This window comes from Gossypium arboreum, chromosome 5, assembly GCF_025698485.1.
Source record: "Gossypium arboreum isolate Shixiya-1 chromosome 5, ASM2569848v2, whole genome shotgun sequence".
Classification (NCBI taxonomy): domain Eukaryota; kingdom Viridiplantae; phylum Streptophyta; class Magnoliopsida; order Malvales; family Malvaceae; genus Gossypium; species Gossypium arboreum.
Window position 1 is genome coordinate 5,418,153 of NC_069074.1, and position 27,400 is coordinate 5,445,552.

Below are 27,400 nucleotides of genomic sequence, written 5' to 3' on the forward strand. Positions count from 1 at the left end.
ATAAATTCAGATATATTTTGCGCAAAAGCAATAAGATAACTGATTGTTTGATAAAGACGACATTAGGAAGCTTAAATCAATTAACTCTCTTCGAAGAACCACCCGTTTATATTATACAATTGCTTGAGGAAGATGCTAATAACTCTCTACAGGAAGGATCCATTGTTTCTGCCTACTTCTAATTTTTAGGAGTGTATTTTATTTATCAATTTTTATTATAAATTTTGAATTACAAAATGTGCTATAATCTTTTTATTTCTTGAATTATATCCTCCTTTATATATATATATATTCAAAGAGGATAAAATTATGAGTAAAAATAATTTTACTATAACGGCAAAAGAACGAATAGAATAAAATATGGAGATAAAAATTAAACCCTAAAATAAAGAACCCTCAAAACGTAAACACAAAATTCTCTAAATGTGTTATGAGTTCTAATCTCTAACAGGTGTATTTTCTAAGGTTATAAAAGAGCCTATTTATAGGCTAAATTCATAAGTCAAATAATAATAAAATAATCTAGACTAATCATAGTTTGATTAAAACAAATAAACAGAGTTTAACTTAAAGATTATTTCTCAAATTTGACTGAAATAGGAGTCATACTCAACAAATATCCACCTTAACTCATATTTCCACAACGCCTGTAACGACCTGATAGTCGTTAGTGTCGGAAAATGCATTTTTGAGACTTCATTACCGTAAACCGGACTCGTAAATATTTATTAAAAATCTCCACCTTAATTCATATTTTCACAACGCCATCTTTGCCAAAGCTCGCCACGAGCCTATCTTGAACTATGCAGGAAATTAACTGAGTCGAATCTGTGCTTAGAATTTGGAAAACTTCTAGCCATCGACTTGTGCACTACCAAATCAAAATTAACCCGGGTCTGATTTTCACAAAAACAGTGCCCTAACTTTTCAAAAATTGCATCCAAAAGAGAACCTCTCTTCAACGAAACGGTCATACTTTTTTCCCTCCTATGACCAAGTTGTCTCCGTTCTAAACGACTTGACTTCGACTTCGTAATGGACAAGGGACGTCCGATTTCACCGACCACTATAGTACCTTCCAGAATATAAAGAGTGCCGGTTCTTATACCTTTTAACAAAACGAGAGCTCTACGAGATACTTCAATGTCGCTCTACTCGATGTTGATTATGCATCCTTTCAAGTCTAAAATACTCAAGGAGATAAGATTCTTTCGTAAAGCAGGTACATAGCAGACATTTGATAGTGTCTTAATCGTCCCATCGTGTATCCTAATTTTAACAGTACCAATACCAATTACCTTACTAGATAAATCGTTTCCCATGCGCACAAGTCCACCTTCAACCGAACTGTATTTGGAGAATCATTTTTTATTGGAACACATGTGGAAAGAATGTAATACCCCATACCCGTACCTGAGACCGGGATAGGATACGAGGCATTACCGAGATTTTCAGAATAATTTCAATTAATTTATATTATTTAGTATTCATTTTCATGTTTCATGTAACATTCTTTTCATATATTCAATTCAAAATATCATATAAAATGCGATACAATACTTAAATTTTCATATTTACATGCTCATGCAGGATATACGAACCTACCTGACTAAATTGCAAAAATACCAAGATTTAGGGGCATATTAGTAATTTACCATATTCCCAAATTTCACCCAATCTTAAATTGATAATTTCATTCAATTTATTAATTTAGATAATAAAACAATTCATTCCCTTCAATTTAGTCATTTTCGACATTTTTACAAAATTACCCATAAAGTTTTACTTTTATTCAATTTAGTCCTTGAGCCAAAAACATACAAATTAGCCATGCTAGCTGAATATTCATACATATTTTTCCTCCTCCTCCTCTCCATTCCACATCCTTAGTATAAACAACACACTTGTAGGTAGCATTATCCATAATTTTCACTATCTACTTATGTGAATATTCAAGCTGTCCATCTGTGTCATAGTCACTAAATTATTTTTATCTTGAGCTACAGAACTCCAAATTAATATCTTCTAATTTTTCTTGAAACTAGACTCATATACCTTCTTACCATAAAAATTTCATAATTTTTGGTTGGGCCAATTAATACATTTTATTCATTAAAGTCTCCCCTGTTCTGCTGTCTAACAGTTCCGACCCTTCTTCACTAAAAATTAATTATCTTCTTGTACAGGATTCGAATGATGTCCTCGTTTGTTTCTATTGAAAATAGACTCATTCAGGATTCTAAAAATATAAAATTAAGCCCCTAATTATTTTTATCCAATTTTTTATGATTTTCCAAAGTCAGAACAGGAGAACTCGAAATCATTCTGACCTTGTTTCACAAAAGTTATTGTATCTCATGATTTACAATTCCATTGCTTACATAATTTCTTTTATAAGAAACTAGACTCAATAAAATTTAATTTCATATTTTATTCATCCTCTAATTCGATTTCTATAATTTTTAGTGATTTTTCAAAGTTAGACTACTGCTGCTATCTAAAACAGTTTTAGTGCAAAATGTTAATTTCCATTTTGCCCCAAATTTCAAAATTCATACAATTCAGTCCTTGCTCAATTAACCCCTCAATTAAGATAATTTTCTCAATTAACACTTTTTCTAGACATTTTAAGTTATTTCATAACTATTGAAATTCAGAATTTCCATATGAAACTCTAACTTCAAACTCGATTAAGCAACAAGTAAAAAAAATAGTGAAATAAATTGAGAAATGGAACACACAAATTAAAGTGGAAAAACCCTTCCAAAGAGGATAAAAACCACGGGCAAAGATAATTTGACTATAATGGCAAAAGATCAAATAGTACAAAATATGGGGATAAAAACTAAACCTCGAAAACAAAGAACCTTCAAAACGTAAACACAAAATTCTCTAAATGTATTATGAGTTCTAATCTCTAATGAGTATATTTTCTAAGGTTGTAAAAGAGCCTATCTATAGGCTAAATTCATAGGTCAAATAATAAAAAAATATATTTAGACTAATCAGAGTTTGATTGAAACAAATAAATAGAGTTTAGCTGAAAGATTATTTCTCATTTTTTTTTCTCAGTAAAGCTATTACAAAATTGCAAATGAAGTAAAAACTGACAAATGCAAATATAACCAATTATTTCTCCATGTAAGGTAATTGATTCATCCGCTAGTAACACAATGTTCTTGGTGGAAAGCAAAGTTACATATTTTAAAGAAATGACTGCAAGACTATCACTTTGATTAGGATTTTCGATCAACACCGTTGTTGCTACTTAAACACAGAAGAAACACATAGATTTAACACTCGAATTTGCTGAAAATAGCCATGGATCATAACTCTGATACCATGTTGGAAAACTAATTAAATATGAACAACAAAGTAAAAAGAATTGATAGAAAAAGAAAAATGAAAGATGAAAAGATAATACTAATTTCCTTGCTCAACAAATAGAGATTAGACCAACTTATATACTTAAAGGTATATCCAACTAACAAATAGACAAAATAACCATTGTAACAATCTCATACCAACTAACAACTAATCAGTTAGTCGACATCAGTTGAAACACAACGGTACAAGTACAATAGCTTCAATAAACTCATACACATTAAACATGTGGTTTATTATCTAATATTATAACGAAATTTCAGAAAACAACAATTTTAATTTATCAAGTGTTTATTTATTTTAATATTAAAATTCAAAATTTTAAATGTTTTAATCACTCAATAGTGTAGTTGAGTGACACAAGAAATTAAAAGAAAGCAACTCCAAAAAGAAAATTCCCCTCATGTAAATCAATTAGAAAAGTAGGTTATATTTATTAAAGCATGTGTATATTATATATTGTGATCTATTTGTGGCGATAATTGGAGAAGGTCATACTTGGGCAACAGTACAATCTCATATTTATAGATTTTTTTGGACTGCTTGAAGCTGCTTAAATTGGTGTTGGTAATATTAGTTGATTCATTTTGATGACTGATTGAGGTGATAAAGATTGTAGAAACCTGTTTAACAGTGAAACATCGTCAATATCATTTCAGTTTTAAAAAATAAATTTAAATAGTAAAATGAAACAAAATCTGAAGTTAATTAAGTAATAGTGGAATTCTATGTATAACATCGAATTAGACAAAGCTCTAATTCTCGTTCTTTTAAAAGATAATGATTAAATTTATGGTAAAAAAAGCTAATTATCCATTTAAAAGGAAAAAAAAGAAATGAAGCTTGGAATCCACATGCAATCCACTGAAAATGATGATCAATAGTTGTATCAAATGGCTGGACAATCTAGATACAACCATCCTAAATTATTATATTACCAACCAAAATTCTAACTTGTCATTATCTGTCAGACACTGGAAGACAATAACCAGACAATGATTGACTCCTCCACTTCTCATCCTTTCCCTGTCATTTTGGATATGCTAATCTATATTTATGGGTTTTTAATACGTAATATTATTATTATTTTTGAATAATGTCTAACAAAATCTACTTCTATTTTAATTTATTTCTTCAATTATATGACAAAGTAGTAAATTATGGTAATTAAGTAGGATTTAAGGATAATTTTGGGGAGACAAGAATGAGGAGCTAAGGGTAGGGTAAGACAAGTGGAAAGATCAGTCAAGTTAGTTGACTGGTCAAATTTATATCAGTCAAACAATACTCTTTAATAATAAAATTATAATAATTGTAGTAAAAATAGTAATAATTTTAAATGAAAAAAGTGAAAGGTGTAATCAAAAACTGTGCCAAGGTGGAGAAGGGTGGCATCTTGGGTTAAGCTAAGAATCTATGAATCACCACTCCCACTCCAAAGAATCTCTATGGCTAGGATCAATATTATCTTCTCTTTTTATAAAGATTTCAACTTTTATTTTTAAATCAAATTAATATACATTTTCAAATAATTATTTGAAGTTTATAAAGAAGGTTTCCACAACATATTGTTATTTTTAAGCATAATGTTTTTTTCCTATCAATTTTATAAAAAATATTTTAATCAATAATTTAAAATTCATTTTTTAATTTGTAAACTTGTTTTATTAAATCACTTTAAAATAGACGAAAAGTAAACATTTAATTTTACTGATATGACATAAATATGGATTCTCATATAAATAATAAATAAGCATTTAATTGATTTTTTAAATATTTTAAAATATTTTAAAAATTAATTAAATATTGAATGTTATCCACGTGACATACACATTGATAAAATTAGAAAAACTTTAATTTTAATTTATTTTGTAAAGTTAAAAATAAAATGTAAAACTGAAATAATTTTTTAAAAAGTGAGGGAAATGAATTGTTATTACTTTTATATATAAAAAAGAATAGGAGCGAATGGTTAATCATAGTGTGAAATGTTGAAATCAAAATTAATCGAAAGATATAAGAAAATCAGTATAGTACTAACTACTAAATTAGTGAGTGAGTTGTATCAATGAAAAATAAATAAATAATAATAAATCATTTAAGACGGTAAAAAAATTGAAACTAAGGAAGTGGGAGATTGGTCGTTGGGGCGAGTGGCGAGTGGCGAGTGGGGTCCAAAATGACAGAATCCTAGATTAGATTGTATTGTAATAAGACCAAACACGTGGCTGGGTTGGCTGAGGGGAATTAATGCGTAATGCAAAGCAAAGAAACCTCGACTCATCCAACTAGCAAATTAGTTTATAGGTACGATACTCTTGGATTATAAAAAATACGATACTCTAGGATTATAAAAAATATGTTCGCCACCGCCATTGGAGTTTCTTCAATCCCAAGTAAAAATGCTGATCTTAAAAGAACAAGGCATGTTTCTGTCTCGATAATATATAATTTAGTAGTGTTTGTAAATCGGATGGGACCAAAATTTGACCCTGTACCGGGTCCATTATGACACAGGATCTGTAGCCTAGAGTTTGAGTAAATGAAATGTTGTGTTGGGACTAGTCCCAGGGGGCTGGGGTTAGCAATGGCATACATGCAGTTGTCAGTTCAAAATGGACTACCTGCAGGAGGTGGAAGCTGGACCAGCAAGCCCAACCCCACGCCAATAAGGGTCTGGGACCTCTCACCGTGCCTGCTTTTGTTTCAACCTCATGACCTACTCTTGATTCTGCTGCTTGTTTAATCTGATGGTCTGTCAGATTCTTGCCGCCTTTGTCTGCTCGCCTACTACATATCCACTGTTTCATAGCTTTACCATTCAGACTTTTGTTTTACCAAATTCATATGTTTAACTATCCATTTAATGGATTCGGTACACCATATTTTTAATACAAAACATGTTAAATCGATATAGAAGAAAGGTTTTGCAAATAGGTTTGAATTTAAACTTGCCGATGGTTACAATCTTTAAGAAATCTCCACTTGTTGAATGTCAATTATGGTATTAGGCTTGATCACGTGCCCTCCTCAATTTGTACTTTACAGTAGAATTATTATTGAAATTTTTATACTAAAATTCAAATTATATTTTGTTCTTTTTACACAAAAAGCAGATAAATTAATCTATATACATTAGATTAAAAAGTAAATTGATAATTTTTATTAAAAAATTGATGTAATTGATGGAATACCCAGACAATAATATGTGATGTGTATCTCATGCTAACATACATGAAACAGTTTTTAACAATAGAAATAAATGTAATTTTTAACAAAAAGACTGAGTTGCCCTTTGATTTAATCTACAAAAAATAATTTATTCATTTTTTAAGTAGATCGGGTAAGATACAATTTGACTCTTAATACAAGAACTTTTATGGTACTATTACTGAATCTGTCCTCATTTTGCTTTATAATGAAGTGTCTACTCATTTGGTTCTGGTTTTGGAAGTTTTCCATTGATGACTGATACAACATATTTTATGACATTAATTGTAAGTTTTATAAACCTCCCCTATAGTTAATGACATTGTAATTTTATAGCAAACAAGTAGATGCAATAAGTATAAATCTGTCACAACAAAAAAAAAAAAAAATTCTTTTCTTTACCATTCATCCCTAGCCTTGGATGCCTTCAAATTTCCTAAGCATTTTGTGATACACGATTTTCATCCTCAATGTGGATGCGAGCATCGAATTCATATTTATGTCCGACAAATAGGTGTAAATATCGGATCCATATGAAAGTTAGAACAACAAAGTTTTCATTTAACAAATTGAAAAACAAATTAATCAAATAAGCATGCATGCGACTGCCATACATTGCCTGCTTAAGTTGCTATCCAGAAAACAGACTAAGTCCCAGATTTTGAAAGGAAACTTGAAATACAAGATCCATGAAATGGCAGAACTTCATCCTCTTGCACACCCAACCTGATACGTCCCCATTCAATATCTCTCATTGCTTGGCCATTAGATCTTTGATCAACCCCAGTATCTCTTTCCTCATTTCACCAACCACCGACGGAGTCACCTGCTCCTTTAGAGAAGAAAACCACATATCAGTGCCATCTTTGTTTTCACTGCTTTCATACCATGAGCATATGGTTCTTGCAGTAGCTGTAACGTATAAGCCACAATCGTAGCCATTAACTTGCTGAGGTGTGTCGATGCATTCTTGATACTTGTCATTACTGGTTGAACTTGGACCACCATTATAACCAACCACAGATTTAAACAGCTTCATAGCATGCTTCTTATTCATTTGCTGATTGCTATCGTGATGGACAAAGATATTAGCACTTCGGTAATATGCAAGTAAGCTCCAGTGACTTCCGCCTTCGGGTAAGCTTACATCATCGTTGTTATTGACTGGAAAAATCACGAGGTTCTTGTCCGGCAATTTAAGGGGTTCCAGAAAATCTTTAAGACCATCAACATCGGGGCAGTTAGTTATCCAGAAAGCAATTGATGGTGGAACCAATAGGATGTCCTCTGAAGGATGACTTGAAGATAGGAGACTAAAATAGAACTCGATGATTCTATCATTCAGATAATACGGACCACTGAGGATGTCCAAGTCCGATCGTCTAAGCACAACATCGTTGTAACTGAGAATCTTTTCATCTGCAGCAGATTTTCCCATGCTCTAGATACTAATCTGTATTTCCGAAAACTAAACTTTCAAAACGAGGAAAAAAATGGTTTAATTTACTAAAAAAAAGAACTAACAGCTAATCATAAGCTAAAAGAATGGTTTAATTCTACTTTCTTGCAATATAACAGTTTTCGAATCCTTGAAGTTAGACCATCAAGTGCCAGTAAACTGGAGTAGATAAAGAGATAAGAGACCCTCAATCACTTAGGCTCATCAATTTGTGTTCGAATTTTATCATAGTAGAAAGCAGCTTTATTCGACATAGGATTTGCAAAACAGTTTACTAAAATTGAAAAAGGATGGAAGCAAGATTTTAAGACTAACATGCACAAACATGAGGCAGTACGATGAACAACAAAATCAACTCTGGTTCAAGCTGTATCTCGGTTTCGTGGCGTGTGGCCTATGCTAAATCAATGCTACAACACAAGGATGATGAATTGCAATACGAGTTCCATAACCAAGTAAGTAATCCAGATTTAAAATTCAGGGGCAGCCCGGTTAAGATATCAACTCTAATGTGCTGCAATAACTTCTTCATGTCCAAGGCAACTGACAATAAGAATCCTAGTTTTGGATTCATCGAAAACACGAGACAACACGAACTGTGTCAATATCTAAATGACATTTACGATATACCATTTGCAGTGTATCCTTCCCCTAGTTATACGCTATACCATTTTGAACTTCAATCCTTGAGCGAAAGGGTCAAATCAAATCCCACAAAATAACAAACTCAATGAATCAATAGTTTTCAATATAAAAAAAGAAAAACCCAAACCAAATAAATATTTCTCTGCAATTTAATCCAAAAAATAAGTTCTCAGCAATTGATAGTCAAGATGACTAAATAGTTTGGCATACTCTGTTTAAAAGAAGACAAGGAAACCTCAAAACTCCAAAAGATAACTAATCATAAGCAAAACAAACAGTGGAAGCCTAAAATCAATAAAATCCACTTAGAGAAAAAGTAAAAATGATGTCTAACCTTGAAACGAAAATGTTCTTCTCCTTCTTCTTAGATTTATTGTTACCGACGGAACACAACGCCTATTTTTCAAGAACTTTAGGTGGATTGTTCTTTCCCGAATTTTAAAGAAAAAGAAGGGAAAGAACATGAACTACAGAGACAGTACCGCGGGCCAATACCAAAAATTAAATAGCCCAGGTTTGTAGGTTTTGTTGGGGCTTATGAACCCAACTCGCCCAGGGCAAACTTTTTCCCTTTTTTGACAAACCTATTTAACTCTCCGTTTTATCATCATTCTCATCCATTTTAACTATCAACAATACTACCGCCAAAGGCTTTAACTGAATTGTAGTTTGAAACTCTATGGGTCTCAAATCTCAATCAAATTTTTATATTTTTAATTAGGTTATTTTTAATTTTTTCAATACATGTTTCATATAAAATACAATGATTAATATAAAAAATTTCTAATCAATCTAATATTACTTCTTTATTCTAGAAAAATATCTTACCAAAATTTTTCAAATTAATAAAACTTTATTCACTGTAACACCTCATACCGACCAATATCGGTCTATTACATTCTTTCATTTATCAAATATTTTCTTTAAAACTTTCATAACCTTTAAATTAGTTCCTATTGTCATAAAAATTGTATGTACTAGTTAATCATGTTAAATCAATTTTCTTTCTCATTGCATTCTAACCACATAATTTATCTTATTAAATTTCTATGTATTTCGCTTCTATTATTTTATTTGTATATTTTTCAAGTTTAACAATTTAATCCATAACATCATAAAATTCCATATTTTTCATATTATTTTATACATATTTTCTCATTTTATAACGCATTTATTAAACTTTTATCATAATTTTCTCACTCAAATATTAAATTATTTCATATGTATTTTTCAATTTAGTTCCTATTTGCTTGTAATTTAATTAAGCCATAAATCGATTATGAATCATAACAATGTAGAAGCATCTTTGTGCGTGACTCATTATCATCCAACGTCCCACAAAATTTCTATGACTCTTGGTCCATTAATCTCCACCGTTCGATCCTTCCTTTAATAGTACCGTAATAAAATAATAATAAAAAATCCCCTCCTCCAAACCTTCCCACCGCTTCGGCGTTCGGATCCAAGAAATATTCCCTTTCCCCTCCTCAATTTCCTCCATATTCCTAATTATCTTTTCTCGATTTCCCATTTACACTTCATTTATTTGGAAAATTAAGAACAGTTCTAACAACTCTCTTCTCCAAAGAACGAATTTTTAATCTTAGAGGTACCTTTTTAATTTCAATTTTTTTTTCTTTTTGACTTTCTGGGTTTTGGTTAGATCCTGCGCACCTTCTATTAATTGTTAACCCTTCAAATTTCTTCAATTCATTGGATATTTTCTGATTAGTTTTATTTCACATTTTGTAGTTTGATTTTAATACTTTTGGGTTTCAGTTTTTAGGGATTGTTAGATTTAGGCATCTTTGTTTAAGGGTAAGTTCAGATTCTGGGTTTGAAATATTTCTGGTTTAAATACTTTTTGAGCCCTTGAATTAGGGGATTTAGGTTTATAGTTATACCATTGAATTAATAGTTCCAGGTGAAATTTTCATTCATTTTATGGCATTTGAATGCCAAGAAAGCACTGAGATTTCTAAAAATCTAGCAAATTATTCTGAGTCAAACCATTCTAGTTACAATTCCGCACCTGAAAATTTCGAAACTTCAAAACCGGCTTTGGATTTTAACCCTAAGAAGGGCATTTCAAGCTTTTATGGTTCAAAACAGTTACCTCCTAATGATGTTTTTACGAATGCCCGGCGGTCAATCACTGATCTCCCACCAGCCTTAGTTTCAGAAATTTTGAATTGTCTCGACCCTAAAGAGCTTGGTATAATATCTTGTGTGTCGACCATTCTCCATAATATAGCATCCGAGCATCACGTTTGGAAAGAGTTTTATTGCGAGAGGTGGGGTTTACCAGTTGCCTCGGGACTTTTGGGTGCTGGGGCTTCCGATGAGAAGTCATGGAAAAAATTGTTTGTGGAGAGGGATTTTAGGAGCAAGACATTTTTAGGACGGTATAGCATTGATGTTTTATATGGTCATACTGAAGCTGTTAGAACTGTGTTTCTGTTGGCTTCAGCCAAACTCATTTTTACTGCTGGATATGATTCGGTTGTACGAATGTGGGATATGGAGGAGGGGCTGTCAATTGCATCATCGCGGCCCCTTGGTTGTACTATTAGGGCTGTTGCAGCCGATACTAAACTATTAGTTGCTGGGGGTACTGATGGTTTTATCCATTGTTGGAAGGCAGTAGAGAGTCTTAAGCACTTGTTTGACCTTAAGGGTGTTGAGAAACAGAACAATGAGTTTCGACTTTGGGAACACGAGGGGCCTATAACTTCTCTTGCTTTGGACCTTACTAGGATATATAGTGGTTCTTGGGACATGACAGTTCGTGTTTGGGATAGGTCATCACTGAAGTGCACACAGATATTGAGGCATGGTGACTGGGTTTGGAGCCTTGTTCCTCATGACACAACTGTTGTAAGCACATCAGGTTCTGATGTGTTTCTTTGGGAGACAAATACCGGGACTTTGTTAAATGTTATTCACAATGCTCACGTTGGTAATACTTATGCCTTGGCTCGGAGTCGCACTGGAGACTTCCTTTTTACTGGTGGAGAAGATGGAGCGATACACATGTTTGAGATAATGAGTGGGTCTGACGAATCTAGTGTCGTGCAGGTTGCAACATGGATTCCTCACTCAGGTGCTGTTTACTCCCTTGCATTTGAGTTTCCCTGGCTTGTTTCAGCTTCCAGTGATGGTAAACTTGCGCTAATTGATGTTCGGAAGTTGTTGAGGGCCAGTAAGCGCACCTTGGGGAAAAGGGTTTCAAGGGATAATGACATGGAACAAAGGAACATAGAGCCACCCCAGAGAATGCTCCATGGATTTGGGTGCAATTTGTTCTCAGTTGGTATTGGTGCAGATCGAATTGTCTGTGGGGGTGAGGAAGGTGTTGTTCGTATCTGGAACTTCTCAGAAGCTCTAGAAATTGAGCAGAGGGCACGTGCACTAAGAGGAATACGTTTGGAGAATAGGATGAGGCGACGCAGACTTCAAATTGAGATGAATAATAAGGGTGGTCGAACTGATCAATGTTCTGTTGCAGCCAAGAAGAAAACAGTCAATGGTGATAGGAATAGTGTCTGGCACAGTAAACGTAGCATAAGCTCCAAGGTGAAGACATAACGGCTGTCAGATGATTTATGATTATACTTACTTTATGCATTTAGGCTTCCAACATATTCATCTTTTTTTTATTATGACAAGATTAGACACAATAACTTTGTGACTGTATCGTAACTATGATATCTTTTAGTTATCCATGGATTTTAATCTCATTTGTATGATCTTGCATTTCAATCTTTTAGTTCTTGTGATATTTTTGGTAGCTGGGCCTTCTTCTTATGGTTGCCTCCATAGAGAAGCTGGGGTTGAGCGTTGTTGGCATTTTATTGGAACTCCTGCTTCTATTTACATGCCTTTAGTTTTTTATGATTCTCAAATAGTAGGCATGTGCACATTTCTTATCCATTTACAGTTCCAACTATATGCAAATTCCAGTGGAGTTTAGTCAGTGTTTCAAACTTTCATGTTACCTTTTCAGCATGCATCTAAAGTTGGAATTTAACTTATGCAGTTTTTAAACTACTCGTGTTTTCATTGCATTAAATTTAAAAATGGGAAAATTGTTGGTTGGTACACATGTTGTAGGTTTTTGGACAATTGACATGCTGATAAAGAGAGTATATTAATGTATTTCGTTCCATGTTGAATGTATGTGGAAGAAATTCGGATTACATAAAGAGAAAACATTTGAAGGAAGAAAAATCTAATGACAAAAATTGAATGCCTCCTCAACAAAATCCTGCAATATTTAGTCCATTGAAGTACCCTCAGTTGCAGTTTCACTTTCTACTTTATCAGCAGATTCCTCTGGTTTGCTTTCGATGCCGGCAACATTCTCAAGCTTCGAGACACGAAACATTGCCAAATGAATGTCCCCTACATCAAAAAAGAACCATTGCATAGACATAACTCAAGAAAACATAGTCATGTTTGCCTCAGTTACAATGCAGAATTTGGGATACTTTTCCGGGGTTATTGGATTGAATTGAAGTTGAAGAGTTGGGTGTATTTACCGAATATAAGAAAACTTCCGGGTGGCACCTTGGAAACAACTCCTGGTCTTAGCCTCTGGTCATTGATGAAGGTCCCATTTGTACTATCCAAGTCTGTCACCAGAAGATTCCCTCCTTTCTTCTGAATCCGAGCATGAATTCCCGATACTACAGCATCCAGAGATGTACGTATGATTCCATATCAAAGGTATTAGCAGTATGAAAATAATCTATTTCATAGCTGAAACAAATATTATCCCAATTTTACATTTTCATTAAATTTTGGGATACTTGGGATAGGATAAAAGAATTTAAAATTAAAATATCGAGTATAACGGTAGTCCAATCAACTGTTGCAACTGGAATAACTTACCTGTTGCAACTGGAATCACCACATCTGCCTTATCAGGGAGGCGACCAACAGTCACTTCGCTCTACAAAATGACCAAATAAAATCCACCATGGATGTTATTTTCAATGCAAAGATAGAACAGTGACACTGGCAACATTCTTCTTTTATGGTACTTACGGAAGCAATTTCAAAGGCATCTGGCATTAGAACCTTAAATCCAATGTGTCTTGAATCTCCATCACCTAGTTCAACAATGCATCAAAATGTTGGCGATTTCTTAAACTAGCTATCCAGATTCAGAAACCAGATAAAAAAAATTTAACCCTGTAACAGCATAAAAACACTGACTCACTGACCTGCAGGTTCAAGAAGCCATCGATCAGTGACATCTGTGGAAGTATTACTTTCACTTTCAGAAGCAAAAATAACCCCAACATTTCTTTGTTTCCTTAATCTGTTTCTATCAAATTTAAGCCTGACACCATAGTTTTTGGAGGACTGAAAAGGGACCACCAAATTTGATGCTGAAAGAGAGGCTTTTGACTGAAGGAAGGAAGGTGAAAGATTAGCCGAGCAGCTTGGGAGCTTTGCTTGAGACAAAGATCGTGCAGTCATCTCCATTTCTGCAAGAGGATTCAAAGTTGCAGTACGGGTGTGAGTTCGGTTCTTTTGGATTGTGTGGATACAAGTAAAAGGGTGTTTTTGGGAAACATGTGATATAATTATTATGTGGCATCCATTTATTGCGTTGATAGGGATATGGATAACAGTGTTATATATGCAGTGGCTTCTTGTCTTTATGGGGTGAGGCGTGAGGCACTATTTTTATTTTTTTACAAAGAAGGCCACACTTGAGTAAGGCATCACAAAAATCTGTGAAATGCTTAAAAGTTATTGCAGTAATTTTAACTGATACACTCCCTTGGTAACTCAGTGAATCGTGCTTTATCTTTACAATAGTCATAAACCAAATGCTTTCTGCGAACCCATTTAAGTTGATGGCTCCTATGCCTGTTTAACACAACGAAAGCTGGCTTATCCCACCAGAACCGTCCGAGTTTGCCATATTGGGCCATAATATCGTCTGTTTCAGGCAATAATTCGCAAGCATTGATGATGAAAAACCGAAAGGTTGAAACGAAGGGAGCATTGGTCCAGTTGGTCTTCACCTTCCCACCTTGCGTGGCCCAATCATCGGCATTCCACACTGACCCTCGGATGCTCATCGCCTGCTGTCTTGGAAACCACGCACCCTTGTCTTCTTTGTTAGTGAAAACCCGTATGGGAATTCCATCAACAAGAAACCTGTTTAGATTGCCAACGAATATTAAACATGATATTTCAAATAACTGAATAACATAGATTTGAGTACAGTTTGTTGCTTACACTTCCACAATGAAATGGCGATTCCAGAAAAAAGAGTATGTGTGGAAATCAAGTGTGGGATCGAACCAAAGAGTATGCCTTTGCTCTCGATTGCCGGTGCCATTAGTTTGGACTAGGTATGGCTCTCGCGATACATTCCCAAGAAACTCAAAGTCCAGTTCGTCATGAACAGGCCCTTCCGATGCCATCTGCATTTCCCATTCTTAAATTTCTCAAACATAATTTTTTTACACTCATAATCTAGTAATACTAATCTTACATAAAAGGCGGTGACGGTTCCAGTTGAGTCTCCTTCAATTAGTTTGATCTGCACACTTGCTTGCCCAAACAAATACTTCTTCTTAGACTCAAATCCACAACCTATAATCAATCACATCACCATTTATTTCAACAAATACATTACTAATCATTTTGATTACAACAAAAGACAAAACACTCATTACCCAAAGCAAAGAATGGTTGGCATTACCAGAAACATTGTCCAGAGTTAGCTTGATCTGGTCTCCTTGAGAGATAATGTGATTAGGAGCCAAGTTGTACTCAAACACTTCACTAATGTTACCACACATTGCTAACACTAAATTCGCACAAACGAATCCCACCATAAATATTGCAATTTCAAGCCTAGTACAAATATTTGAAGCCATCACCACAACTCCAAATCCAGAGGCTCAACTCAAAGAATGAGACACAGGCATGCATGCATTATATAGCCCATAGTTTGTAATTGGAGCCATCTGAGTCTGAGCAAATGGAAAGGATGGTTACATCAGAAAGTGAATCAAAGTGGTGGGGGGAGGTTAATGGCCACTAACAGGAATGGGAAAATCCATTACCTTAGCTAAATTAGAGAATAATATGAGTTGTCATCAACTTTCTTACTGCTAACTACACTTTTAATGGTGTATATTTACCACTGCAAAAATGGCCCAATGTTTATATTTATGGTGGTTTGTAAAGGTAGCTAACCCAGCAAAAATAAATTTATTATAGCCTGAAACGAGATCAATTTTGGTTTATAATATACTCTTAAACATACTTTGAGGTTTATGCCCTTGTTTCAAGGTTTAAACTTAAGTTTTTTTTTATTAAATAAATAGAGATATAAAGTAAATAAATTATAGTATTAAAGGAGGATCCTTAAACAAACCGTCTTGGCAAAACCATTAACAATCATTCTGTGTTTGGGTATATTTTGAATTTTCTACTGCTTTACTTTTTTTTTTTTTTTAGAGTAATGAAATTTTTTGATTGAAGTAGGGAGAAAATCAGAGTTTTTTTAATTCATTCCATTATTTTAATCGATTTGACAATTATTTTTAAATTTAACTGATTAATCAATTAACATATATTTTAACTAACTTGATACTGGCCAATGAAGTCGATTAATTGACTTTTTATTTGTTTTGTTTCATTAATTAAGTTTTATTAACTTAATCAAGAAACACCATAATTGTTGAATGGAAAGGTAAAATTTTGTGTACGTAGAACTAGTTTTAGCCTTTAGGGTGTTTTATTTTAGTTTTTGTGGTTAATTAAAATTTAGTTTGAGTTAAAATAATTTGAGTTTAGGATTTAATTTATATTATATATTTTACATAGTGTTAATATATTTAAAATAAATAAGTACATAAAAATATATATAACATCAATCAAGTCGATGAACTTGATTATAACTTTCATCATTTTAACTCAATCTTAATTGATTTATTCAAAATAATTAACAAAATCGAATGTGTTAATTAAATTGGTTAGGTCAGTTTGGATAGACTTTTACTCATCGCATTGGTGTTCTTTTTAAAGTTAATGTTATTGTTATAATTATCTTTTATATTACATATTTATTGTACCTCAATTTATTTTAGATTTTACATACTTTATTATGTTAGCGCTTGTGTTACATACTAATCTTAATGTATTTTGAATAATTTGTTAATATGATACAATTTAGATAAAATTAGTATTTTATTTTTATGTGATCAAAGTGTTATAAATATCAACAAAAGCCCGTTGTAATGGTAGAATACATTATATTTTTAAAGAGAGACATATATTTAAATATTAGAGATAATATTGTTGAAATAAATAGCTTGGACTACTTAACATCAACATTAAAACAAAAATAGAAAATATAAAAAAAGTATTATAAATTCACACAAATTTTTATATGTTAATAATTTATTTTATATCTTGAAAAAATCGTTTTAGATAGATTTTTAGATTTATTTTAATGGATTTGTATTATGTCTATATTATTTTTCTTATCATGTTATAAATTTTTTATTTTTTATATTATTTTTATGTCGTGTATTTATAAACTTGAAAATTGAATAATTTTATACGCCATACATTGATATAATGAACATGTTGAAAGATTAGATCTAATTTTTCGAAACGTTCTAGTTAGATGATGATGATGATGGAATTATCGGATTAAATATCGATTATGACTCTGCCTCCTGCTCTAAATTTGTTGGGCTGTGAATTAAAGGCCTACCATCTCATAACTAGTGAGGACAAGCCCACTAACAAAATCTGGTTTTGGTAGGCATTGTGTTTCAGATATGTTCAAGTGTAATTTATTATTTTCCATAGTAAAATGAATTATATAATATATAAATCTTAATTTAAAAATATTTTTATTTTTTAATATTAAATATGGGTTTTTCATGTCAGCTTCACCGAACTCGAATGGGTTTTAGATAAAGAATAGTTCAAACGTTTTTTGTTTTTAGAATTTTAATTAAAAACTATTGTTGAAAGATTTTATAATAGAGTATATCCACAAATATAAATATATGCTTAGGGGTAACTACCCTATAATCAAACCACACTGGATAAACAGCTGGACAAAATTGGAAAGAATTAAAAATATATATGCATATAATAAGACTTACTTGGTGGAACTTAAACATGATTGTTCAAGGAATAAGAACATTCACCTCAATCAACAATGTCAAAGTTTCAGTGATTAATTAAAATTGTTTTTAAGGTACAACTACAATTTGTAATTACAAGTATTATGTATAACTAATTATTAGACTGAATACACAAAGATAATTACAATTATAATCAACATATTTTGTGTAAGTACAATTAAAATTAAACAATTACAAGTACAATAGATAAAAATAATAATCTAAATAAAGCATGGCACGTATGTAATGAAATTTAAAATATGATAAAATCTAAACTGAAATCCTATAAATACGTAAATATATATTAAAACCTCAAACTTATAATATTTTTTTGTATTCTGCTTTGCTCTTTTGATGGTTGTTTTAGGTGATATGGATTTTATTTTGTAGGAAAAAACTCGAACCTATTAATTTTAATTCAATTAATTAAGTTTGTAATTTATATTGGGGTTGATTCTCCAATTTTGGTTTACATCCAATCACTTATTAATAACAATCCACTTTTTGTCAATGATTCTTATTAACTTTTTCTATATTTTGTTTTACTGATGGCACAATATAATACAAACAATAGATGGGAGATCTTTGAATCATAATCTTTAATTTCAAATGGATAGTCAAGTTCCAACGTGCTTTGATTCTTTCTCATCCCAATGCCATAGCCCATATGCCATACAAAATAATTTTATAAAACAGGTAATAATTTGTGGATAAGAAAAATAAATAAATTGAAATTTCGCTTCACATATGTTAAATATCATTTTAGAAAAAAATATTATATAAACTAACTCTAAATTCAAGAAACAAATTAAAAAGCAATGGACAGAACTTGCCAAAAATAAATCATACCAAATTCACATGAAATAATTTCCAAACACAGATTTATATCTTCATTTTTTTTTTCTTAATATATATATATATATATATATTCATAAATGGGGATAACAATAGGCTATTGGGAGTGGTAAAAAGTCAGCTAAGAGGACTCACTGGTATTGACATTCCTTTTGAAATTCTTTCACCATTATAAAGCTCCAAAATCCAAAAGAACATACATGGAACAGAACCTATTCTTAAGATAAGGAAAATAATGTGAAGCCAGGTCACATACCAAGTCAAAACATTTCATACCTCTATAAATAGAGACTTGAAATCAAAGGAATAAACATCCCACCAGAGATTGGAAGAGAGGTCTAATATGGGGAAGCAGAGCCTTGTTTCATAGCCAAGAATGACTTGCCTACTCATCTCTCATCATTGGCTGGGAACTCACAAGCAAGCAGGCAAGCCAATCTTGGCTAACTTGACAGTCTCTTTTCTCTCATGCTAGCTCTTCTCTTCTTTTAATACATCATCACCTACCCTTTTCTAAATCTTTTATTAACAAATGCTACTTTTGATGGTTGGAGATTTATGATTTATTCTAACTGTTTTTATAGGATTAATTATGTATACTCTCTGGAATTTATGAAATATAAATCGATATTTTTGTATTCATATTCCACCTTTATGCTTTTGTTTATATGTAAATATCTTCTTTTAGAAAAATGGGCTTCTTTTCCTTTTATAAAATAGTGAAAAGAATAGAAATGAGATGTTAAATTCGAAAATGATTTTTTAGTGGTAATAGTTATGTTGTGAGTCAATATAATTAGAATTCAATTCCTAATAATCTGTCTTTACACTTAATTATCAAAGTAAATAAATATTATATATTTATATTATATTAATATTTTAAGTTTCAAGATGAAAGACTAGGAGGAGATTTTTCCCATTCAAAGTGGGTTGCATAAGATAAAGCATACGAGCCACTTTATTAGTTTTTCGACCTGTATAATAGGACGTTTTGAAATTAAGAAGCAAGCGCTTGACAGTCTGAAATTAACATACCCAAATCAGAAATATCATTACCATCAAACTTTAAAGCTGAAATCACTTGGGGACAGTTACTCTCTATCATAATTCCGTCCATACGAAGAGTCTTCAATCAAGAAGGAACTTCTCGGACCGCAAAGGCTTCAACAACCTTCTGCTCCAAACAAACACGATAATGACCTGAAAGACCCTTAATGAACACCGCCGGAGTTCCTTACAACTGCCGAAAAGTTGGTCGGCCGATCCCTTACAAAATTTGCTGCATTGACTTTACATTTATACCAACACAGAAGGGGCTTGACCTGCAAAGGAGATACAACAAAGGATAAAACGACAGCCGTCGACGCATCTATATTCTTCCAACGGTACCTGTTTCTATAAAACCGTATACTTCATGGCACTATCCGGCGAGTGAAAAAGCGAAACAATCACATCTGAAACAGAAGAATTTGAGAAATCAAAGCTTGCTAACTGCCAAACTTCAAAAGCTTTAATGATAATTTTGTTTATTAATAAACACATTTAGAACTAAAATGATAGTTCAGTGTTGCTTTTGAAAAATACAGTAGAAAATAATAAATTTATTATTACGGTATTCCAATAAAAACATAAAAAATAATTTATTATTAAAATTTTGATATATAAAATATAAATTTTAAATATTTTTAAGTAATTAATATTAATTATTTGTAAAATTCAATTTGAATATATAAATTATTACAAATTAAAATACATAATTTATATATTTGAAATAAATTTTAATAAAAATAATTTTATATTCAATATAAATATTATATAAAATACATTAAATTATAAATAAAGGTTAAAAACATCATTTTACTCCAAAATTATTTTTCTCAAACCCAAAAACTTAAAAAGAGAAAAATTACTTTTAGCTATTTTTGTTTAAGTTTAAAAGTACTTTTAATTTCAAAAATTGTAGTGAATAAAGCCTTTGAGTTCATAGCTAAAATAAGTTCTAGAGATAAAATATCATAATGATAAGAATTTTATTTAAATATCATATTTCAAGAAAAAAATCTCCTCACGATAGATTTGCTTTGGATGAATAACAATTTTGTACCATTAATTATGTGGTGCAATCGGAGTTTTACTTTAATTATATAAATCAAAGAATAGATGGGATTCATGTGTATACAAATAAAAAAGGTTACTTGGATGCGTAAATTTTTTTTTCAGATTAATACGAGTTTTGATTTTTTTTTTAAATGAAGAGTTTTTTTGGGAGCTGATTGAAAAAAAAAATTTAACGACCCATGTAATTATTTGTCTTATGAATGTTATTTATGAAAATGTTTGAAGATAAAATGAATGTTAATATATTTCTTGGTGGATGTTTATAATGTGATTGTACAGCTAATCTCTAGTTGTTTCAATTTTTTAATGAATTGTAAGTAACTATGCAAAGAAATAAATTAAAATTTAGCAAATTTTATTTTCTTCAATTTTTTTAAGGTAGTGAGTAACTAATTAAAATTTTTAATTACATTTTGGTATTTGAATCTAATCATTATGGTTTATTATGATAATTGGATTGTTATTTTCTAATTGCTAAAAAAGTAAAAAGAAAGAAAAGATAAATTGTTAAAAAAGTAGGACTAGCTGTGCAAATTGATTTAAATTCTGGTCCGAAATGATGTATAAGTAATGGTAAGAAGTTTGGGGCGCTGCAACCGCAGTCAGTGAAAGAGCAATTAGCCGAAGTTTCCTCCTCCATGACGTAAATAAATCAGTCTCATATCTAATTTTTTTTCTATGCGTAAACTCTTAGTTTAGCAGTCAATTTATTTGTTAGTTATCACTTATCATTACTTCTAATTGGTTTCTGATCTATGATTACACAGTTCCTAATTTTCATGCATATTGGTGCTTCTTTTCGAACCCAAAACACTTGGGGGTTTACAGTTTCTATATTTTATGCAGCTGAAGCAATTGTATCGGTGGCATCGATGTTTTGATCCCAAGCATAATTGTTCCTCAAATGCGCGATGGAAATGTTTATACTGTATTGTCGTTGATAATTTTAACGGAAAAATATTTACATCATATATATATATATAATACGTATAATTATATGTTAAATATTAGTCTAAATTAAAAATGATTTAATTTGGTTAAAGTTTATTTTTAGAAAAATGAAGAATCCAATATTAAAAAAAAAATACATTAATATCAGTAGATTTGTTGGAAAAGTTGAGATTTCACTGATAATCATGTAGTTATTAGCCGTATATTGGTACATTCCTGCAGCTGCAAGAAATGAAAGTGCTACACCCGTGCCACCTTCTGTTATTAGCCATGGTGCTGACTGACTCTGTGACAACTCAGGTTCAAAAACATCTCCTTCACGTCCTCATACGGATCGCGATTTATCCATTGCCCCGCCTGCTCTTCTGTCAAATGTGTTACCCTTTTTGGGTACCTATGAGTCCCACGCGGCTTTGTTGTATTGTGGAAAAGTCTATCACATCCTTGGTTCGAGCCAAGTGAACACAATAAAGGGACTGGCGTGTAGGATGGTGCGGGAGAAATATCCTGAACCCCAGGTCGTTAGATAATCAAACTATACTTCCCCAGTTTTGTACATTTACTTCGATTTTCCCTCATTTTTTCAGGGAATTGGGGTTTTGCTCATGGTGCACTTGGTTCAGTTACAGGCACTACTGCATCCGTGTAATAAAACTTGAAACTTAGCAATTAAACATCATTGAAGTTTAGTTCATTACAGGGACAATATCAGGTAGACTTTGCTCTTCAACACTAAAAACTTAGGCCTGCTGGCATTGACAAGTCAAATATCAGCTGGATTTATGATTTTCTTCTCTATATTTGATAAGCCAGCAGCTCAGCATTAACACTGTGTTTGTGTTTGGTAGGAGAGAAAATGGAAGGAAAATTGTCCACCTTTTCATTTCTTCCCCCTCCAAATCCATTCCTCACAATGAAGGAAAAATAAATTCTTCCACTTCATATCAAGAATACATTAATCTATATAAGATGAACGTGCATTCCATGTTAAAAGCAGGAGCTTTAACTACTTTTTTCATTTCGCACTTCTTCCACTGAGGCAGCACTACAATTTCTTTCCTTTAATGATTACCGATCTGTGGCTATTTTACGTCATTTTCCAACACAATTTGGATAGCTTTCTCAATTCTGTAACTTGAATAGTATTTTTCTTTCTTCATGGGTTTATCAGTTCTGCAGTACTTCAGAGAATATTTTTATGGTGGTTGGAGATCATCTCATCTTACCGGTTTGGTAAGATTCCTGAAAAAATCACTCAACTCGTAATTTACTTATATATATTACCTTCACTAAAATAGTTTTCCTGAAAAACTAAAATTGTTTACATGTTATGAATTTCGTTTCCTTTTCTTAACGTTATCAGTTATGCTGTAATTATTTTTTTGCTTTTCTAAGTTATATATTTTTCCTAATTTTCATTTTCATGCTGCACTAGTATTCGAGTTTTGAGTTCCAAATAATTCAATCCCAAATTTGGCCTTACATTAGTCATTAAATTATTAGCTAATAACACCTTTAAATGAAAAAACTCTGCCATATTAAAAATGGGCCTCAAACAACAGTTTTTTTTTTTTTTTACTCATTTATAAGATTTGGTTTCAGTAAAATCTGTCGAAATTTAAGACAAATGAAAACAGGCAACTCGAGTGAGTGTCGGATATAGCAACGCGTAATTTCCTTCATTGGTATCGAACGAGGTTATATTAGAAAACAAATGAAGCATAAAAAGAATATCAGACCAAAGAAAGAAAAAAGATGGCAACTGAAAATTTATATTCTGCAATTTTCTCTTTTACTTCCATTGTTGCCTCTGCATAATTTTCAACTTTACTTAAAAGGAAAGAAGAATATATTCCAATAGGGATTCAATTAAAAGGGTAGACCAAAAATGGAAAGGCAGAGATATTGGACTGGGATTTTCATTTTGTAAAGCTAATTGATGATTGCTCAACTTGTCCACTATCAACCCCTATTTTCTGTCACCAATTAAAAGAAAAAAAAAAGAGTCAGTGATTTCATCAAAAGATGTGGCTTTTCATTTGATATCATAGATGTTTGATCCTATTTTAATTAATAAAATTCATCAAAAGAACATTTTCCTTGTGCAAGAATTCTCCATTCAAGACTACCAGAATATATTCCATTTATATGGACAGTGACATAGCCATTAACAATGTCAACTAGAGTTTGCTTTTAAAAATATATAAATACCAAGAATTGTGTTCACCATTGGTGTGCATAAAAACTGAGAAGGAGAGAGGTCTTACATGATGAAAAGAGTCGTGTTTGGTAGCCAAGGATGACTTGCCTGCATCTTTCAAAGAGGTTCAAAATCTTTGTATCAACCATGGAAAAGAAACCAGAAGCTCTTTGTGAGAGTGCCAGGCAGTCACCTTGGCTAATCTAACAGGTTCTTGTCACTCATGTTAGACTTTCTCTGCTTTGTCAATTATCTATCTGAATTTATTTTATTTTTTTTATAAAAAAAAGGGGTCATAGTCTGATATATGAACAAACTGGGAAGATTCTCAGGTACTCAAAACTTTGGTATAATATGAAGTGATATGTATTTTTGAGTATTTGCGTAATCCAAAATAATAGTAATACATTGAAGTGATTTTGATTGAAATGAAGTTTTTGTGTGTTCACTGATCAAAAAGTTATGATAATGAGGCCTTGGCATTGGATCATGATGAAAAGGTAACACTAGTATCATACTAATAAATTCTGCAAATTTACATCTTGTAGATGCCATCAATTATTGGATGGCTTTTTAAATATACAGTGAAATTCTGCTCATTATAAATATTATATACATATATATTCTGGGGCACGGCTGCTTTGTTTGGATGGTTATCTTGACAGTGTACTATGCTAAGCAAAGACCGAATGAGTGATAGGAGTTAAATTCCCATTGCTTGCTAACAATGTTTTAGTATTCCCTGTTGAGATTTGGAAAACCCAGGGATCATATATTGTTTTTTTTGTGAATACACGAAGTTGCTTTGGAAGCAAAGTTTTCAGCTATGTTGAATCCAAAAGCTGGTTGGAGGTTGAGACTCAAAGGGGAAAGGCTTCGTTGCAGATGAATGCTGCTATGCTATGTTGAAAATTGGAAGAATAAAATTCTAATTTTACTTTTTTTTTTTTTTTGAAACAAAGTTATTTAGTTTTCAATAAATCGTATCAGGGAGTCATGAAAATGTAAACCCAACCATTTATAGATTTATATTTTCTTAAACATTTATATAGTTATTATAATTTGTTATGTCAATGTATTATTATACATTTATATAAATTTTAACGTATTAGTAATTCATGTAATATAAGTTTTGATACAGAAAAGATGAAAATTTCACTTCCAACAAAGAATCAGTGATGTGTATTCTTTTATTGTCCTTTCAGTTCTTTTAAATACTGTATTCTCTCTTATGTTAGCACCTACTTTCACACTTCAGTATATTTGTATACAGAAAGTATGCAGTTAAATCATTTGTATGTAAAATTTCTTTCTCAAAGGAGTTAAGTGTCTCTTTCAAATAAAAAGAATACTAAAGCAAGAAAAAAAGTTAATTAATTTTACCACATGCGAACAAATATATTGTCAAGTGTAATATCATATCAATTAATTATTTTTATATAATTTTTAAAAATCAAATTATTTTAGGTAATAAATATAATAACTATCGTAAATTAAAATCAAAATTTTAAAATATAAAAAATTCATAAATTAAATTCGAAATTTATATATAATACAGACTAATAATAAAATTAAATTAAAGAGAAAAGATGAAAAGTATAACCAAAGAACTTGGGAAAGATTAACTTGCATATACAGATGATTTCTTTGGGAATCAGGAATTCTAGGAGTGACCTATTGTTACCCTTTACTTAGACCTAATTCTACTAAGGTCCTAAGAAAAATTCTGAGTTAACTAATTATGTTATTCAGAAATGCTTTTAAACATATAAATTTTTTTAAAAAATTAAATATACTATCATATAAACTCGAGTAAAAATACATGAGCATTATTTTTCAAATAAAAAATCAAATATGCTCTAACACGACATATAACCTTACTTTAGTGCACGTTATATTCACTTTTGTTTTTGGCACAATTCAATATAGCAAGCCTTACTGGGAATTAAATAGTTGCTGAATAGACTGAAGCAAATGTAGCAGCTGATATTATGACGAAATCTTTTTGCAGGCCTGCATTTTTCGAGGAGACCCCAAACATGCTTCAATCGGCTATTCTTTTTTATTTTGCTGGACTAAACTTCCAATCTTACACATCTCTAGTTTGAACTATCTTCTCTTCTTTAATAATAATAATAAAAAGCCTGAAAAGATTGTCTCAACTCCCAATAGATTAAGTTAAAAGCTTTTTCTTTTTCAAGGCTCCTGGAGAAGATAGAGAGACTTCTTATGATAGCCCAATTTGGTTTAATCTGATCCAAAGCACCAAAAGGGGTAATTTAATGAAAATTAAATGGTGTTTGTTTATGTTTGTAATTTAATCGACGGAATACTAAACGATTTTCTTTTGCTCTTATTTTAACCCTTTGGTGTCCCTTCTTTTTACTTTTCAAGTAACTTCGTTTTTTTTTTTTTTTTGAGGTTTATGGCAGCAAATGACTCGTCGTCTCTCCCCCGCTGAAGCTCAGGCCGTAATTACTGAAGCATCAGCTCGGATAATCGAGCAAGGTTTCGATGCCGCGATGTTCACCACCGAAACCGTCATTGGTGCATTCCTTCCAATAAAAAGCTACTTGAGGCTGGCGAAGCAATTCACGAGGCACGAGGATCGCCAAATCAGGGATGGTCTCTTGGACCACGCCATCAGTAATAACATCATTGAGAAACCGGGCTCCGCGACTTTTGCTGATGTTGTAAAGTTCCTCAAATACCTGATATCACCTGTGGGACAGCAAGTGCAGTACTTGGAGCAGCAGAAGGCTAAGCTGCGCAGAAAGCCAAGTAATTAATTCTCTTTCATGTTGGCAGCTGATCTTACACTTTGTATATTCGTACACAATTTTTTACAGGGGATAAAATAGTTGCATAATAGACTCAAGAAAATGAAATTAAACTACAGAGTTCGAAAGCAATTAAAGCTTGTCAAGATAATCTTAACTCCCAAAGGATTTACTCTAAAGCTATTTTTTTCACGTTTCTTTGTATTTTGTAGGTGGCTTCTCCCCTGACCAAGCTCAGGCGCAGATCACTGAAGCATCAGCTCGGATCGTCGAGCATGGTTTCGATGCTGCATTGTTCACTATTGACGCCGTTTATGGCGCAGGCTTACCCATCAGTCAATTCCTGAAGCTTGCAAAGAAATTCACGATGTTCGATCGCGGTTTCAGGGATGAATTATTGACCGAAGCCATAAGAAGTAACATCATTAAGGCACCAAGCTCCGCGACTTTTGCTGATGTTGTCAACTTTCTCTATTACCTGAGATTACCGTTTGAACAGCGATCGAAGTACTCTGTGCAGAAGGCAAAACTGTGCCGCAAGGTCGGGGATGATGGAGTAGTACAGGAAGCCGCTGTAAAGATCTTTAAGCCTCAAATGGATGATTTTGCCACACCTCAGAAA

At 32.0% G+C, this 27,400-nt stretch overlaps 4 protein-coding genes across 5 annotated transcripts; 1 reads left to right on the top strand and 3 right to left on the bottom strand.

Annotated features, from left to right (window-relative positions):
- Positions 1-7,052: 7,052 nt before the first annotated feature.
- Positions 7,053-9,350, bottom strand: LOC108450433 (NEDD8-specific protease 1). Of its 2 annotated transcripts, none has more exons than XM_017748056.2 (2): positions 9,033-9,350; positions 7,053-8,062 (listed from the first exon to the last, which is right to left on the bottom strand). In XM_017748056.2, the coding sequence occupies exon 2, from the start codon at positions 8,030-8,032 to the stop codon at positions 7,346-7,348; it is 687 nt and encodes a 228-aa protein (XP_017603545.1). In that variant the 5' UTR covers positions 8,033-8,062; positions 9,033-9,350; the 3' UTR covers positions 7,053-7,345. The 2 variants fall into 2 exon arrangements, with proteins under 2 accessions (XP_017603545.1, XP_017603544.1); XM_017748055.2 differs by having other exon boundaries at positions 7,053-8,047; positions 9,033-9,336.
- Positions 9,351-10,104: 754 nt separating this feature from the next.
- Positions 10,105-12,460, top strand: LOC108453687 (F-box/WD-40 repeat-containing protein At5g21040). Its single transcript, XM_017751948.2, has one exon. It carries the CDS (start codon positions 10,643-10,645, stop codon positions 12,284-12,286), a length of 1,644 nt encoding a protein of 547 aa, XP_017607437.1. The 5' UTR covers positions 10,105-10,642; the 3' UTR covers positions 12,287-12,460.
- Positions 12,461-12,805: 345 nt separating this feature from the next.
- On the bottom strand, positions 12,806-14,311 carry LOC108452037 (uncharacterized). Its single transcript, XM_017749767.2, has 5 exons — positions 13,927-14,311; positions 13,748-13,812; positions 13,592-13,652; positions 13,240-13,386; positions 12,806-13,102 (listed from the first exon to the last, which is right to left on the bottom strand). The coding sequence occupies exons 1-5, from the start codon at positions 14,189-14,191 to the stop codon at positions 12,975-12,977; spliced, it is 666 nt and encodes a 221-aa protein (XP_017605256.1). The 5' UTR covers positions 14,192-14,311; the 3' UTR covers positions 12,806-12,974.
- A 110-nt stretch (positions 14,312-14,421) lies between these two features.
- On the bottom strand, positions 14,422-15,821 carry LOC108452036 (xyloglucan endotransglucosylase/hydrolase protein 9-like). The gene is made up of 4 exons (XM_017749765.2): positions 15,426-15,821; positions 15,216-15,316; positions 14,957-15,144; positions 14,422-14,875 (listed from the first exon to the last, which is right to left on the bottom strand). The coding sequence occupies exons 1-4, from the start codon at positions 15,601-15,603 to the stop codon at positions 14,476-14,478; spliced, it is 867 nt and encodes a 288-aa protein (XP_017605254.2). The 5' UTR covers positions 15,604-15,821; the 3' UTR covers positions 14,422-14,475.
- Positions 15,822-27,400: the final 11,579 nt, after the last annotated feature.

Coding starts and splice junctions, on each gene's coding strand:
- LOC108450433 (XM_017748056.2), bottom strand. CDS start 8,032: ATGGGAAAATCTGCTGCAGATGAAAAGATTCTCAGTTACAACGATGTT.
- LOC108453687 (XM_017751948.2), top strand. CDS start 10,643: ATGGCATTTGAATGCCAAGAAAGCACTGAGATTTCTAAAAATCTAGCA.
- LOC108452037 (XM_017749767.2), bottom strand. CDS start 14,191: ATGGAGATGACTGCACGATCTTTGTCTCAAGCAAAGCTCCCAAGCTGC. Junction 13,653..13,747: donor ATGCCTTTGAAATTGCTTCC/GTAAGTACCATA, acceptor GTCATTTTGTAG/AGCGAAGTGACTGTTGGTCG. Junction 13,387..13,591: donor GGTGATTCCAGTTGCAACAG/GTAAGTTATTCC, acceptor TGGATGCTGTAG/TATCGGGAATTCATGCTCGG.
- LOC108452036 (XM_017749765.2), bottom strand. CDS start 15,603: ATGGCTTCAAATATTTGTACTAGGCTTGAAATTGCAATATTTATGGTG. Junction 15,317..15,425: donor AACTCTGGACAATGTTTCTG/GTAATGCCAACC, acceptor GATTGATTATAG/GTTGTGGATTTGAGTCTAAG. Junction 15,145..15,215: donor GAACCGTCACCGCCTTTTAT/GTAAGATTAGTA, acceptor TGGGAAATGCAG/ATGGCATCGGAAGGGCCTGT.